The sequence below is a fragment of the Cajanus cajan genome, chromosome 7 (assembly GCF_000230855.2).
Source record: "Cajanus cajan strain Asha chromosome 7, NIPB_CcT2T_4, whole genome shotgun sequence".
Lineage (NCBI taxonomy): Eukaryota > Viridiplantae > Streptophyta > Magnoliopsida > Fabales > Fabaceae > Cajanus > Cajanus cajan.
Genome location: NC_138523.1, coordinates 56,539,374 through 56,556,888, shown reverse-complemented (window position 1 = coordinate 56,556,888; position 17,515 = coordinate 56,539,374). Strand labels below are relative to the sequence as shown.

At 31.6% G+C, this 17,515-nt stretch overlaps 4 protein-coding genes across 4 annotated transcripts; all 4 read left to right on the top strand.

The window, feature by feature from the left end:
• Positions 1-63: 63 nt before the first annotated feature.
• Positions 64-1,109, top strand: LOC109805024 (FAS1 domain-containing protein SELMODRAFT_448915-like). Its single transcript, XM_020366957.3, has one exon. The coding sequence runs from the start codon at positions 210-212 to the stop codon at positions 804-806; it is 597 nt and encodes a 198-aa protein (XP_020222546.1). The 5' UTR covers positions 64-209; the 3' UTR covers positions 807-1,109.
• Positions 1,110-4,184: 3,075 nt separating this feature from the next.
• Positions 4,185-5,016, top strand: LOC109795373 (uncharacterized protein At2g23090). Its single transcript, XM_020354847.3, has 3 exons — positions 4,185-4,365; positions 4,442-4,482; positions 4,682-5,016. The coding sequence occupies exons 1-3, from the start codon at positions 4,293-4,295 to the stop codon at positions 4,799-4,801; spliced, it is 234 nt and encodes a 77-aa protein (XP_020210436.1). The 5' UTR covers positions 4,185-4,292; the 3' UTR covers positions 4,802-5,016.
• Positions 5,017-8,335: 3,319 nt separating this feature from the next.
• On the top strand, positions 8,336-10,832 carry LOC109817081 (leucine-rich repeat protein 2). The gene is made up of 7 exons (XM_020382278.3): positions 8,336-8,542; positions 8,746-8,878; positions 9,007-9,078; positions 9,484-9,627; positions 9,725-9,796; positions 9,890-9,961; positions 10,470-10,832. Exons 1-7 carry the CDS (start codon positions 8,464-8,466, stop codon positions 10,534-10,536), a joined length of 639 nt encoding a protein of 212 aa, XP_020237867.1. The 5' UTR covers positions 8,336-8,463; the 3' UTR covers positions 10,537-10,832.
• A 1,971-nt stretch (positions 10,833-12,803) lies between these two features.
• LOC109804681 (uncharacterized) lies at positions 12,804-17,461 on the top strand. Its single transcript, XM_020366513.3, has 4 exons — positions 12,804-13,350; positions 15,147-15,375; positions 16,820-16,944; positions 17,085-17,461. The coding sequence occupies exons 1-4, from the start codon at positions 12,982-12,984 to the stop codon at positions 17,166-17,168; spliced, it is 807 nt and encodes a 268-aa protein (XP_020222102.1). The 5' UTR covers positions 12,804-12,981; the 3' UTR covers positions 17,169-17,461.
• The last annotated feature ends 54 nt before the right edge of the window (positions 17,462-17,515 follow it).

Genomic DNA, 17,515 nt, shown 5'->3' with positions numbered 1-17,515 from the left:
CTCTTACAAAAATATTTTATAAAATACACGTATACTTTTCTATAATGCCATATGTTTTGACTACTTTAAGTTATGCAATTGAATAACTGTAAAAAAGTTGGTAAAAAAATCCCACAAGAAAGTATATATAGCTTGGGAAGGCAGGGAGTTGAGTTCATAACATGGCCCTTTTTCTTTCTTTCTGCTGAGACTCTTCTTCTTCCAAGACAATGCTTCTTTTGTTCTTCGTTCTGACAATGGTAGCTCCCAGCGCACCCACACCCACGACGCCAACGCAAGAAATGAACAACATCGTGGACGCCCTGATAGGCGCGGGGGACTTGAGCGCGTGGGTCTCCATCCTCTCCTCCGCGAACGCCACTGGTCTCCCGGTGAGCGCGACCCTCTTCGTCCCTCGCGACGGAACCGGCAACCGTCCCCCGCCGGACCCCTTCCTCCTCCCCTACCACGTGGTCCCCCAGCGGCTCCTCTTCTCCGACCTCCTCCTCCTCCCCCGGCTGGCCCGCCTCCCCACTCTCCTCGGCGCCAAGTCCATCTCCGTCACCGACAACTCCCCCGGCAACTTCTCCCTGGACGGCATCCCCCTCACCCACCCCGACCTCTACTCCACCCCCTCCCTCGCCGTCCACGCCCTCCAAACCTTCCTAAACTACGATCTCTTCGGCGATGGCCTCCCCCCGCCGCCTCCGCCTGTTGCCTACGCCATCTCCACCCACTCGAACCAGGCTGCGCCCTCCTTTTGCTCCCGCCCCGACGACACTGTCTTGCTGCTCTTCTTCTATTTTCTTCTTCTGGTGCTGCTCTGATAAGACAAGAATTATCAAACCTCACTTTCTTTAAAGTCTTGGTTTAATTCTCATTTTGGAATAGAATAGAGCTCTTCTGTTTGTCAGCCAATTGGTTTGTATGTACTTCTGTATCACTATTCATGCTTCCACTACTTTCTTTCTAATGTATATACCAGGATTATGCACTCATTTTTCTTTCTTTTCTTTTTCTTTCCCACTTTGAACATTCAAATTACTTCTTGTTCTTAGTTTCATTATTTCATCACAAAATATATCACATAATTCATCTTTAATACGAAAGCAACTATTTTTAGTGTCTGATTTTATTATCCACAAAATATTTCCCTTCTAATTACTTTTTTCATTTTATCTAAAACATTTAGAGTGTCTCATCATCTTTTTTTGGCTTTCACACACTAAGAAAAACTTGTTCCAAAAATGCAGCGTTCTTTCAAATATTTTATTAGTAATTCACCACACGAGACTTGAGCTTTAATTTTTTAGTCAATTTTGAAATGATCTCAAGATTCAAGATTCAAGAAAGTTTATACCAAGCAATTGTTCATCTCCATTTCATTTTCTACGGCTAACAGAATATAGAGCTCAATTCTATTCCAAGAAAATAAAGAGTGCATGAATGGAGAACTAAGCAAACCAAACCAACACATGAAAATATTCCGAAACGTTATCCAAATTCTTCTTTACTTCAAAGAGAGAAAGAAAGCGAAGTTTTGTAATTCTTGTCTATCAGATTAGCGCAAGAAGAAAGAAAAAGAAAAGAAGCAAAACAGTGTCGCCGAGGCGTGAGCAGGAGGAGGACGCAACCTCATTCAGATGAAACTGCAACTTGAGTTATTTTCATGATATGATACTCTTATATAGTAGATGAGTTCATCCGTGGACAACCATTTCAAACGGTTTACGGTGACTCAATTTTTTTAAAAAGTTGTTATAATTTAAAAATAAAATAAAAGAAGATCTTTTTATTAAATATTTGATTTTGAATTAAAAGATTGATTAAATTGATAAATATTTTATATTGTTGATGGATTTTATCATTTTATAAATAAAAAAAATATTCGTAACTTATATTATCGATATGATATATTTAAATTTTTATAATTAAAAAATTTTAACCCCTCCTTTTACATAGTGATAGTTCCATACCAATCAACAAATTGCTATTTTATTCCGGCCCTTTTTTTTCGATTTTGTCTTCTGGATTGACAGAACAATTAACAAATGTTATTAAAAAAAAGACTTCGTTAATATCTATTTCTTGGGATAGAATATGAAATAAACATGAAATATCTGATAGCAGCATTAAGCATTTAGCCTTTCTTGAATGTCAAAGAAATAGGCTGGAGAGAAAAAAAAATAATAAATAAAAAGTTAAAAGGTGTGAGATTGCTTGTTATTTTTAATATACTAGTATTTTAGTCATGTAATTCATCTACTAAATATTTATTATATATAAATATAAATATAATATATAAATTATATTTAAAATTTGTATAAATAGATATTTTAAACATATAAATTTTATTATAAATTTATGATAAATAATTTATATAATAACATAATATTATTTTTATTTTGTATAATTTATTTTAAAAATATTAAAATTTAATTTATAAATAATTATTATAAATAAAAATTAAATTAGATAAGAAGTTAAAAAAAATATCCAAAAACTCTTTCATAGAAAAAAAAATGCTTAAAAATACTCTCATACAAGATTGATATTCTTATTTAATATATAAGAATTAATTTCTTATTTATTTATTTTTTTCTTATTTCTTATTTTCCTGAGATGGAAAATGAAATAAATAATTTCAACATTAAGCATTCAGTCTTTCTTTGGTGAAGAAGAAAATAATGGATGGAAAATAAAATAAAAAAAGTTAAAAGATGTGAGATTACTCGTTCTTCCTTTATATTTTTCATTTATTTATTTTTTTCATACTTTTTTCAGGGTGGAGACTTGTAAAAAAAATGGGGGAGAGGAAAATAATGGATGGAAAATAAATAAATAAGTTAAAAGATGTGAGATTACTCGTTACTTCCCTTATATTTATTTATTTTTCATACTTTTTTCAGGTTGATTTAGTTTAAACTTTATAATTTTTTTTGTTTGATACAAACTAAATCAACTCTGAGTTGGTTTGTTTTGGATCATCAGAAATCCAATGAAAAAATAAAATAAAAAGTGAGAAAATTAAAACAAATATGGTTTTATTTCTAAATTGATGAGTAATGCTTAAATATGAATAGTTTTTCTCTGTATAAAATACGAGCAATTGTTTTATGTGGGAGTGCTTTTAGGATCCTCTTTTATGGGAGAGTTTTTATAGTTTTTAGGAATTATTTTAACTTTATATCTAATTTGATTTTATTTATTATAATTATTTATAAATTAAATTTTAATATTTAAAAAAATTATTAATAAATAAAAAAATCTTTTAATAAAATATAAATTATTTATCATAAATTTAAAATATAATTTATATATTTAAAAATATCTATTTATTCATATTTTAAATGTAATTTATATATTCAAATATAATATTTATTTACATACATAATTTATTTGAAATTTTAATTATATATAACAAAATTTAACTTTTGTATTACACATGCTAAAATACTAATTATAAATAATAACATTTATAAAAAAAAAATAACAAATGAATAGTTGATTAAATCATACTACTTAATTTAAAACAATTGAATATCTAACACAAATCAATGTGTTTAGCTTACACCAAATTGTATAATAAGTCAGATCCACTCACACACCTAATTTTCTAAATTACCCAAAGTCACATATGTTACTATGTTAACTAATAAAATAATAACATATAAATAGTTAGTTTGGTTTAAGTTGGTTCCAATTTCAAAAAGTATGAATATAATATTTAAACTAATTAACAATAGATTTCAATTGATTTGATTCCGATCCAATCCATACTTGAAAAATTATAAATCAATTTAATTGGTTTCATTTATATCATAAATTCATTGAATTGATATGAACCGATAAACACTTCCATTTATATTTTTATTCATCTTTCTTATTTTCATTCCAACCTATTCTTTTACCCTTTTTTTTCACTGTAGATTTTGGGACATGCCCTTCGACGACCAGAATTATGCTGTTTAACCAATTTAATTACAAGTTCTTTTAATTGTTTATTAAATCAACACTAATCAGATTTTGTATAAATTAGTAGTTTTTCTAATGATTTTTGGATGACATATTTCACATTTATCTCCTATATTTTAATTGATAGTATTAAATGAGGTCACATGTATAACTTACTAACTTTGTTATTTAAATAAATAAAATATGTAGAGGCAGTACGTAGTATCTAATTAATGAGGATGTTTATATGATAGAGATAGAGGATGATTCTAGAATGAGTGGTGAGGTGGTTGACGAGGACAGAAAGGTAGCTGCATTTCATTAACCTTTCCCTTTCCTCCTCCGATTCCGATACAGCCATGGGTGGAGGCAATGGCCAGAAGGCCAAGATGGCTCGTGAGAAAAACATGGACAAGAATAAACCTCCTAAAGGTATCTCTCTCTCTCTCTATTCTTATATACATCTCTCTTTCTTTTCTAATTATTTTTTACCTTTTCTCTTCTCTAGGAAGCCAGTTAGAGTCCAACAAGAAGGCCATGAACATCCAGGTATATATATCAGATTCATTCTTTTCTAGATAATTAAGACTTTAATCATTTCTGTTTATTACATGAAATTTATGTTGCCTATAATTTAGTTCCATAAATTAATCAAAGATTTGGTACTTGTTATTTTGGCCAAAAGGTTTATAGAGAATTTATTAAATCCTTGAACATAAGTTGTGACTTGTGTGGATAATGAGTGCAGTGCAAGGTGTGCATGCAGACATTCATATGTACCACATCTGAGGTTAAGTGTCGGGAACATGCTGAAGCCAAGCATCCCAAGGCTCATGTCTATGCTTGCTTTCCACATCTTAAAAACTGACTATGCCTATGTATTCTACTTTGCGTTCGCCAACTCTACTTGGTTGATGAAACTATCTATCAAAAATTCCTTAATGTGTTCACTACGAACTTGATTTGGAATTATGAACTTGTGTGCTTACTGGGTGGGATGGAAAAAGGAATATATGTTGTGTAATTGTCAATGACACAATTCTTTTTCATTTTTTTCTAATAATAATTTTTAATTATATGACATATGAAAGTAACTTATTTCTCTTTTTGATTGTGTTGTTTAACGGGTTTATTGTCCAATAAAAATGTTTTGTATGATGTTTTAAAATTTAAACCCCTTGATGAAATTAACTACAAAATATAGTCACAAATGTTACTCATCTTCTTGGAGTAACTCGAGACCGACAACACTTTGAAGATGCACAAACAATTCCTCTTGAGAGAAATAATGAAATAATATAAACCACAATTAAATTATGAAAAGCACAATGTGTGGGTATATTGATATCTCTTTAATCATTATGTCAAATAAACCTTTTTTACATCTTTCTTCCAAAAATGTGCAAAATGTTAAAGTTTGTGAAGCAAGAAGTAAAAGTATTAGACCAGAAATAAACATTGGTTTAGATAACAAATCCAAATGGACTAATTTATGTATCACAATAAAGTTATGGCAGTAAAATCTAATTATTATTTTTCTCTACGTAAATTTATAAAGTTAACATTCGGTGGTTACATGATTTTTTCCTACAGATGATTATACCATTTCATTAATTATAATAAACTTGATAGGACAAGTGTATGATTAAAAATACGTGGACTAGCATGAAATTTAAGCTAACTCACAACTAAGTTCGCTTGATTGACATATTTTTTAATAATATAATTTTTGATCTTATTTTTATTAAATAAGTGTAGTGTGTTATTATACTTTCATTCGTTAAAAAAAAATTGTAAAAAATTATAAGTTTTGACTTTTAAAAAGAAAATTTAAGATATGATTTGTGAATATATTCTTTAAGTGTTTTTTTTGGGAAAGGGAAAGTGGAGAAGAATAATAAGAAAGTGCAGAGAATGTAAGAAAGTTGACAAAGTGATTGTGCTTGATAAAAGGAAAATTATAGAAAAATATGGAAAGATGTTTTAGCAAGTTCCATAATATAAAACTTTGGCATAAAAAAATTTACCTTATAAAATGAGGGAAGTATGTGGAGGTTATGTTTATTATATATATTATTTTAAAATATTAAACAAAACTAATTTTTATAATGATACTAATCTTATTTGATATTTTTAAATATTTTCTTTTATAAATTTTATGTTTATTTATTTATTTTAAAAATAATAACTTCCATCAATTAATAATAATAATAATAATAATAGTTTTCACTTATTATTTTTTAAATTAAATTTTTTATAAAAAAAATTAAATTTTCACTTTGTTTCTTCTTTATCAAACATTTTTATTTCTTCTCTATTTTTTTACACTTCTCTTCTTTTCTTTTCACTTTTTTCCCCTCAATTTCTTTTCTTATTACTAGACACAGTATAAAAGAAATGTGAAAGTACAAATCCTTTTTTAAATGGGCTTAAATCAGTAAATCCATTTATTTATAAAATTTACATAAAAATTAGGATTTTATTATTTGAAGCACTACTAATATAATTTTTTTTTATAGCAGAGATAATCCCCAAAACCAGAAATTAACTAAATTAACTATTCAATCATACACATCACATCACAGTAGACATTTAAACAGTACCACAAGATCTTTTACTTAAATCTTACCGTCGCTGTTGTACACAAAAAAATTAACATCATGATTAAATGTAATTATCGAAGATTCACTATAGTTGCTCTAGTGGAGATTTGTTAAGGTTTTAGTTTTATTGTTGTGATTAAACACACACAAAAAGAATGTAACTATTGAATATGTATAATAAATTATGTAATTATTTAAATTTTAAATCAATAACTATAATTTCTGTTTTATTTTCTAAAATGAATTTCTCATTTTAAAAATGTTAAATTTAGAAAATAATGGTATAGTGATAGATGTTGTGGTTTTTCACATTTTTTCAAATTTGTTATTTATGTAAACTAATTAGGAGTAATGGTAACCACTAAATCACTTTAAATGATATTTACAGGGTTTTTTATTATCTCGGTTGCATTGCAGTTGGCGGTTGGTTTTATCTACTCTTTTGGACACTTATGATTCATTTACTCTCTTACAAAGTGTATATACCAAACACTTACCAGAATTAAATTGCGTGCATGCTGAGAATCCTCATATTTAAAACACATGTTTGGATCAACGTCTTATAGCCATTCTAATGTTATATATATTAGGCAGGGTTCAATTTGTTCTTGCTGGGATTCATCCCAAGTTCCACATCTGTAAAATGCAGGAACATTGGCTAGTTTATAAGGATGTCTACCATTTCATATAGTATGAGGCCTTTTGGGAAGGAGCCCAAAAACAAAACCGTGCGGGCCTAGCCCAAAACGGACAATATCATACTATGGTGGAGCAACAGGTGGACTATCGGGCCCAACACTTCTTGAAGTGTAGAAGTTCCTTGACCAAAATGATTTATGTATTTAAGTAAAATCATAAAATAGTTGGGAAAGAAAGAAAGTTGAATAAGAACAGTAGCCAAAAGAGGAGTAGTCCAATCTAGGCAATGCAGTATGCTGAGGCCTTTTGGGAAGGAGCCCAAAAACAAAACCGTGCGGGCCTAGCCCAAAACGGACAATATCATACTATGGTGGAGCAACAGGTGGACTATCGGGCCCAACACTTCTTGAAGTGTAGAAGTTCCTTGACCAAAATGATTTATGTATTTAAGTAAAATCATAAAATAGTTGGGAAAGAAAGAAAGTTGAATAAGAACAGTAGCCAAAAGAGGAGTAGTCCAATCTAGGCAATGCAGTATGCTGAGGCCTTTTGGGAAGGAGCCCAAAAACAAAACCGTGCGGGCCTAGCCCAAAACGGACAATATCATACTATGGTGGAGCAACAGGTGGACTATCGGGCCCAACACTTCTTGAAGTGTAGAAGTTCCTTGACCAAAATGATTTATGTATTTAAGTAAAATCATAAAATAGTTGGGAAAGAAAGAAAGTTGAATAAGAACAGTAGCCAAAAGAGGAGTAGTCCAATCTAGGCAATGCAGTATGCTGAGGCCTTGTTCGTTCATTCAGATTCAGTAAAAACAAAGTTCACAATATTTAGTGGAGATGTTAGGTGAGAAGAAGACCCCAATCAGTAATCACGTTTATGATTCCAGACAGAGAGAGGTTAGTACTTAGTGCTTCCATTCAGGTCTGCACTCTCAACACAACAACCATGTAATAATGTAATGTAACAAGTGAAGTACCCCTAACTCATAAGTCATAAGTAAACAAGGGGTTGGGGACTTTTGGGGTAGGGTGCCCCACACAACACGCTAAGAAGACTCTGTCTCACTTCACACCACTTACATTCACAACCAATGCGTGACTTTTCCACTCATGTTTTGAACCATAATATAATAATTTGACCACTTCTTCTCTCTCACTCTTCTTTTTTTTCCAACCACTGCCAACTTGGTCCACTCTTCTCTTCTTTAGTCCTAACTCTTCACTTTTTCTTTCCTTCCTCTTTCTCTTTCACTCACCGAAAATTTGCTCGCAAAGGAGGAAAAATGGCACCTTTCATTTCCCTCTCTTTCTTCTTTCTCTTTCTCCACTACCCCCTCCTGTCCCTCTCAACCAACTCTGAAGGTGTGTCCTACTTCTTCATTTCTCACCCTTTTCAATTCTCTATTCTCAATTTGGCTTCTCAAAAAGTTAACTGCAACTGGGGGACTTATATTCACAGTTCTCATAACTAGATCATGTGTTGTTTTGTTTCAATTGTTTGGTTTTCCTTTTTTTTTTCTTCTTGTTTTGGGAAAGAAAAATATTTAATCCAAATAATTGTGTAGGGAACGCTCTGCATGCTTTGAGAAGCAGGCTTTCTGATCCCAACAATGTGTTGCAGAGTTGGGACCCAACTCTGGTTAATCCCTGTACTTGGTTTCATGTTACCTGTGATTCCAACAATCATGTGATTCGCTTGTAAGACCTCCTTTTGTTCTTTTCTTTTCTTTCTGTTGTTACTTTGTTCCAGACTTCTTTTTTTGAGTCTTTTTGTTACAGTAATTGGGTTTGGGCTTTCTAATCAGTGTCTAATCTTTGGATTTCAGAGACTTGGGCAACTCAAATGTTTCCGGGACTCTGGGCCCAGAACTTGGCCAGCTACAACATCTGCAGTACCTGTATGGGATTCTTTCTTTGATCTGTTCTTTGATTTAACAACATGTGCTTTCTGACATTATTCCAACAGTGGAATTGAACAAGCTAATTTTTGGATTTTGTTTTGTACTAGTACCCATTATTTTTGTCCCGGGCTAGAGTTAGGAGAGTACCAAATTATGAACTATTCTTTCAATTTTATCATATGGTTGGAGATTATTGTTGAGGAAATTTTGGAGAGATCTTTCTAGAATTTGGTAAAAAAAAATCTGTAAAATTAGCTGAATCAAACAGCGGGAGCAAATAGGTGTTCTATTTTTGCTTAATCAAACCATATACTTTTTGCTGTTTTAAAATTTTTACTTTTTGTGGAGTTGGGGTTTGTTTTTGTAAAATCGGAAGAGAGATTCTGAAATTCTTGATTACAGGGAGCTCTACAGGAATGACTTAACAGGAAAGATTCCCGAGGAACTTGGTAACTTGAAATCACTTATCAGCATGGATTTGTATGATAACAAGTTCGAGGGGAAGATTCCAAAGTCATTTGGCAAGTTGAAGTCACTTAAATTCCTGTAAGCATGTTTATGTTGATTTGCCAAAACCTTTTTGTTTTTAAGTGATGTATAAATTGCTGCATGTTTTGCTTACTCATTTGCATGGATGAATTAGGCGGCTAAACAGCAACAAGTTGACAGGATCAATCCCAAGAGAACTCACTCGTCTCACTGATCTCAAAATGTTGTGAGTTTTCTTCTCATCTGGTCTTCTATTCTTGTTCTTTTGTTTACTTTTGTGATAGGTTTATCAGCTAATTTAAAAACCCCAATTTTGCAGTGATGTTTCTAATAATGACCTCTGTGGAACGATACCAGTAGAGGGCAACTTTGAATCTTTTCCGATGGAAAGGTATAGCAACTCTGTTTGATTGTTATTCCATATGCTTAACAACTAATAGTGGCTTACCAATCCAAACATGTTCTTGCATCAAACATGTAAAAATGGCAATACCAATTGTTCTGTTGGATTCACACATGAAAAACCAGAAGACATCTAGTGCTTTCTCGCACTTCATTTGTATAACTTTCATGAAGTTGTACCTAATTATGCATCTTAACAACTATCATTAGGTACAGTGTCTAGCTTATTCCTCCTCTACAGGAAAAACATGACCATATTTGACATGCATATGCATGAGATTAATGTAATTGACTTGAATGAAACATCCAAAAGATAAAATACACTAATATATATGCAAACTGTCTTGCTTGTTAGAATAGCCAGCAAGAAATTTGATTCAAAACCAATACACGATGGCACAAAATCTTCACATTTTAAATTTGAAGGAGGAGTAATTTGGATTTCAACAAGTTGATGCTGTTATATTTACTAAATATTTCTCCTACTCTTGTTTCAGTTTTGAAAACAACAGGTTTAGTGGTCCCGAGCTGATAGGACTTGTTCCATATGATTTTGGATGCTGAAGAAAGATAGAAATCGCATATCATCTAAGCAGACTGCAATGAAGAGGCTTAGTTAATTTACGTAGGGAAAGGGAAAGGGTGGTGTTATTTGCATATCAATATCTCCTCACCATTTTTACACTTTTTTCTTCATTGGGATAGTAAGTTGGAATCTATGTTTTCTTATTTTATTATAAAAAAGGAAGCGATATGAGAATGTTCTGGAAAAAGAAAAATGTATGTAAATAACATTGTAATGATGTATGCTAATGCTTGACCCGAATATGAATCTAAAAATGTCAGCACTTGCATGTCTATTTATCATTTATCTAATTGCATGATTGTACAACCAATTTTTGATTGCTGGTAGCATGGAATAGTTTTGTAGTAAGATATAAGTGAAACAGAAACTAAAATATCTCTCACTACCCAAAACTGGACCCCTGATAAGAGTGCAAGACATTTGAAATTGAAGAGAGCTAGAATAATCAAAATAAGTTTGATTTATATGAGAGCTGGTTTTATGAATTTATAGTTTATGTTCATAAGATGATTGAAATAGTTTATAATTTATAAATTTTTAGTTTTTTTAAATTAATTTACTTAAAAAAGTTATTTTTTAATTTAGAAATCATTTTGTTTACATGTTATTCTCTAACTTAAGTTATTAAATAAATAAAAATAAATGTATTTTACATTAATTAAACAGTTTAATCACAATCAGTTAATTATAAGTTGTTAACTTTTCAGCTATTTCTAGCTTAACAAATACGAAAATTTTATAAGAAAAAACATTTTTTTTAAATACATTATATTTTAAATTGGTTAAATTTCATTCTGAAAAAGACAAACTACTAAATTTTTTTATTAGAATATTTCAAAATGGTAAACACTTCATAAACTTACTAAGTGATAAACTTATTTTGGTAATTCATATGCTTCGAAAGAAATTAATCACCAATTATCCTTTTTTAAATTTCTATTCATAAAAAAAATTCTTTAATTATTCTAAATATAAACCGAAAATATACTGAAATAACACAGAAATTTTAAATCATTCAATATTTTCTATGGTATTAGGTGTTGCTATGAGCTAAATTTTGTTTTAGATTCACGTTACAGATATCAAGCTTCTTGAACATATAATCACGTGAATTAATTTAGGGAACCCCATTAGATAATTTGAAAGTGTGTTCGAGATGAATTCAAATGTAATTTGTTATATAATATATAATTTCTACACCTATGGTAAAAAAAAAAATGTTTTTTTAGATTTCAAGATAATGCATTTCTCTCTCCTAATATTATCATAGTTATTTTTTGGTATCGGAAAAAATTAATTTTATGATATTATGATATTTACAAATTGGTGTAACGAAAAAAGTTTGGTGGACGCTCAGGGTCTTTACTGTCAATTGCAAATCTAATAGTCAACTCTGGCGACCATATTATTCAAAGAAATTCACATTGAAGATGAAGACAACGTGTTAGGTTGAACATATACACGTGTCACAAAATGAAAGGGCGTATTAGACACGTGGCACAAACATGCAGCTTGGGCCCCATTTCTTTAAGGTTACTTTTCAGATTAATTAACAATTTATTTACAAGACATATGTTAATTTATTGTTAGTTTTAAACAAAATTTCGTTACCGAAGTTTGTTGAGTCTTAAATTTGATAGAAAAATAATTTTAAAAGGGGTAATTTTAATATAGTTAAAATTATTATAAAAAAAAAGATTAATTTTAGACAAAAATAATAAATACTCTTACTAATACTACGATAAAAAAAATGAAATTTGATTTTAGTTACATTCCAATCATGAAACGTTGAACTGTCTAATAATATCTAAAATTAAAAATAAATCAAATTTTTGAAATATAATTCTATAAAGATATACTCTAAAAAATCATTAAAAAAATAATCTCAATATTCGTAACGTGTTATAATTTTGAGTAAATTACACATTTTCACTGATACTTCATAAAATTTTATTATTCTCATTGTTGTATCTCTATATTATTTTTTCTTAATTATTTAAAAAATGTTATACTTACATCTCTTAATTTGATTAAAAAATAGTTAAAAAGAAAAGAAAAAAAATGTAATCTAAAAAAATTAGGTAGTATTACCTAATTTATTCTATTATTTTTTAATTACTATATATATATAGTAATTTTCTCTCTAGAATAAAACTAATGTTTTAAAATAATTAAATCGAATATTCTGTCTGAGAAGGGTTCAATGTTTTTCCAAAATAAGACACGTGACGAATGAGGTTGAACAGTTGAACTGTTGAAGAAACAAGCCGGTTTGCATTTGCACTTTTTTCATTTCTCTTTTCTGACATATGAACCACAATCCAGAAAATTCCCGTGAACTTGGAAGTTTCAGAATTGAGACTTAAATAAAGGTTCAAACTTTGGTACCTAGCCCTAAACCCCCAAACCCCAGAGAGAAAACAATGAAGAGGGCTTTTGTAACGAACCCTGCCCAGCTTTCACATTTGATGATGCAGAGTCAGAGGCAGTTGATGTTGGTGCAGCATGTCATTCATCCAATCAAACCTCCTTCTTTTCTCTGCAACAAACTGCACTCTACACCTTCTTTTCGATTGCCACATTTTCTGAGGAAACCCAGACAGTATCAAATCTCTTCATCTTTTTGTTCTTCTTCTTCTTCTTCTTCTTCCTCCACTTCATCCGCTGCTGCAACCTCCGTCTCCAAGGTTGGCTTTGTGGGTTGGTATTTGGGGATGATTAAGTCATGGCCTATTTTGACTAAAAGTGTTACTTCTTCACTTATTTACATTGCTGCTGATTTATCCTCCCAGGTACCCCTATTTTCCTTTTAAGCTAATCTCTTTTTTTTTTTCTTTTCTTGTACCTTTGAGATTTTGTTATGTGGAGATTGGTCACTGTGAAAGCATTGGAAATGCTTAGTTATGTTGAAAAGGAGCATAGCGGTTGAAAAGGGACCGGGAGGGGAAATGTCTTATATTTCTTGTAAAACCTCTAGGGTTTAATATGCAATTTCTGGTACGGCCTTTTCTAATGTCGTTGTAAATTTTCAAATAGATTCAACAGTGGTCTGTAGATTTTCTTAATAATATGGGAACTTTGCAATTCCTCAGCAGTGTAGCTATGATTCTGAGAGTTCGTGGTTTTCCTTGCTCTTTCTTACTTTGCTCGCTGTTGTGAATGTTTCATTAGTTGGGCATGATGTATAAAACTGGGAAAGTATAAAACTGTACTCATCTGGTGTTTAAGTAGTAGCATAAATTGTGGAGATGCATTGAAAAAGACCTAGCAATAAATTTTAGAGGGTAGGTTTTGGGGGACTTTCTGGGAGGGGATTCTTAATTTCTTATTCTATTTGGTCGTTGTGTGTTAATCTGTCTGTCCATATTTTCGTTGTCGCTTTGTTACTCACATGGTTGGGTTTGTCTATTGTTACTCAACCAAGAGATGTTTTGGATGCAATACAAATGCCTATTTTTTCTTGGAAAATGAAAATCATTGTTTGGAATTTTTTACAATTTCTGTATATTTTGGAATTAATCATTAGGATCGACCTAGTGGTGGAAGTTGGAGTAGTATGTACAAGTTCTTAGGTTTGAACTTTGTTAATGCATTGCAATTCCTACTTGTTTAAAAAAAACATCTTGGAATATATGATTTTTCTTTTCTCAATTCTTCAATTTTTAGTTTTTAATACCAATCGAGGTTGAACACTTCTCTCTTGCACCTTATCCCTTCCCTACTAGAAAATATGCCCATATTTAATGTTTGCCCATGCCTTGAGTCTGATTTCCTCATATGGAGAATACTTTATCTAATTGATATTTCTTTTTGACACATTGATGGTTAATCGTTTTCCTGCAGATATGCCAGTCTGCAGCTTTTTAATATTGTGAGAATATTTGAAGTGAATGAGTTCTTTCTGTTTTCTCGTTTACCTAGCAGCAAATTGGATGCGGAGAACCTTGGCTTTTGTTTTCTTTTGATAGATAGATCATTGCTTGTTGACTTTATACCACATTTTGTATTAATATAACTCATTCACTTTCATGTAAAGTTTGTTGACTTTCCACATTTACTTTATGCTTGGGCCTAAGGCTAATCTGTACTTATTTTGCTTCTAGGTATTTTTCTTTGAGCTAGAATGAATAAGTAGGAACATAAGCTCTAAAGGAATGGAGTATGTTTTAACATTTGTATCAGTGTGTACTTTTAATCGGTAAAAGAAATAATTAAGAAAGGAGCAAAAGGATACTTCATAATCGATAAGATGCATTTATATAGCCTCAAATTTTATCCTGTGATCCCGTTGTTGTTGCATGTTTTGGATGTGCAGGTGAAATATGATCTTGAAAGTACACATGTTTCATATGCAATATGATGAGAGTTTTTGCTGCTCACTTAATCTTCCGAAGTTTATATGGGTTGAGGAGCCTCAAGGCTGACTCTCTTTAATTCTTCCAATGCTTCTGTTGGTTCACATTCTTGCACTTACTTGAGGCCTTTTCTAATCTAATAAATATATATTGTTTCACTCAGTTTATATTGCATGCTTAATGCTCATTTGTTGTCAGCCATACTCATGGTATTTAGATCGTTATTCCTTCAGACTATTGTGCGGGAATCTTCAGAACCTTTTGATTTTATAAGAACTTCGCGCATGGCGGGATATGGGATGATCATTTTAGGACCATCACTGCATTTCTGGTTCAATTTTGTGTCAAAGCTTTTCCCAAGGAGGGATCTTTTCTCTACATTGAAGAAAATGGCCATGGGTCAGACACTTTATGGACCGGCCATGACTGTTATTTTCTTCTCCTTGAATGCACGTTTACAAGGTATGTTCAATTCTCGAGAGTGATATTTAGCACGCAATTTCCTTTTGTACATTTTTTCTTTTTCTTACCTTTTTGCTTTTGGAGGGGCTGGGATGTTCTTAATATTATTATGCTTCTATTTGCTTGGCCTTTTATTTCAAATTGTAATGCTAACGAGTGTGGATTACTGCACAAAAGACCATAAATTAGAGATTTTAATAATGTAATTACATAATTGATGAAGTGGAACTCTAATTAATGAGGCCATTTTAGAACCGACAAGATTGAACCAGATGACTATAGTAGTTATTACTTATTAGGCTATCTATATTAGTTTGTTTCCTAAATTTTTGAATCCTTAAGTTCTTACTTCCATTTCTAACACTAAAAATACACCTTTTCTTGCAAGCTTACAATGTGACACTGCATTGTTGTGGGCCCTGTTTTTAATATTCAAATGTTATGAAATTTTGGTCTTCCTTCAACAATATAAGCTGGTTTTCCAGATGCAGGGAATATTCCCCTTATACATGCATCTTGATTAATGTTGTGTTGCAAAGTGTCCGTGTGCTGTTATTGAATTGCACTTTACCTTGCAGATTTTTTTTTAACATTTATTTTGTGTTTATCAATGTGTTGAATTTCATGCATCAGTTGTTTGTCTGCGTTTGTGCATTAAACATGTTTTTTGTCGGCAAATGTTATTAATTAGTGCATTAAACATTTAACATGAAAGAGTTTGAGCAATGGAAAAGGAAGGAAAAGAATAGGGAAAGGAAACAAGGAGGGTGAAGTTGGGGAATAATAGTTATTCTCTCTATTTTACCCCCTAATTTAACAAGGAAGTAGCATGAACACTTCTCTCTTGCACCTTATCCCTTCCCTCATTAAAGAACCTCCAAACAAAGGGTTGAGTCACTTTTCTTTTCCCCATTTTCCTTTCTGATCACTCACGCTTGGCACGACTGAAGAAGAGAAGTTTCACAACTAATGTGGGAGTGGGACTGAAGTGCATTGTAGATATTCAGATATTGTTGGATCTACAACTTTTTTTTCTCTATATTTAGTGGATTAGCCTTTGTGTTGTACTTTACCGTATTGTTTGGTTGGTGGGAATTGAAGAAGAGGGGAGCGGACTCAGAGGAGAGGTCTTTTAAAGAATATCTTGTTTGGTTCAATGTTAGCTGGGGACGTCAGGGCAAACTAAGGATAAAATCCCTCTCATTTTTTGTCTCCCTTCGGGAGGATTTGGATGGAAGGAAAAATACTTAAAGCTTTAAGACTGTGTTGACTAAATACAATATTTTATTTCCTCTTTCCTTCCTTTGAACCAAACAATATGCACATACATGAGTCCAAAATTTATGAATAAAATGAAGCTGTGTATTAAGAGTCAAGACCATTTCATATTTCATTTTCTGCTTGATTCTTTGTGATTTGCTAAACAGTTTCTCTTGGTTGCCAGGTGAAACCGGTTCAGAGATTGTTGCACGTTTAAAACGTGATTTGCTTCCTACATTGTTGAGCGGGATTATGTACTGGCCTATATGTGATTTCATAACTTTTAGGTTCATTCCTGTCCATTTACAGGTACATGCTCATTGCCTTTTTTGTCTTGCAGCATGCCATGAAAATTAAGTTTGCACAATGCATGGCATGGAGTCCAATATATTTGCATTCTACTTTTTTGTTGTTGACTCGTGATTTTCTGCATTGTTTCATTTTAACAGCCATTAGTCAGCAATTCATTTTCGTACTTGTGGACCGTTTATATGACCTATATGGCAAGCCTAGAGAAAGCAAGCGCACTGTAAGCAATGCCAAATTTTGTTTCATGATTGAGACCGGAATCTGCAGGATACAATCAAATCTTTTGGGGTGTCTGCAGGGAATTCTGATCTCACATTGTCCATGGCTATGCTACTAACCACGACACTCAGTGTTATCCATTTTTATTAATCTATATATTCCTCTTATTTGCTTTTGTAGTGTAACTCGTTTATATGTATGGGACCTATTTGTAGAAGCTCTATGTTAAATTTTTGTATTGCAGATTTTATTTTATTTTCCTCTTCACGAAATGGATTTTTTAATCATTGTTGCGTAATGCATCTCCTTTTCGATAACATCCTTGAAATTACTTGACCCAGAAAGTACTACA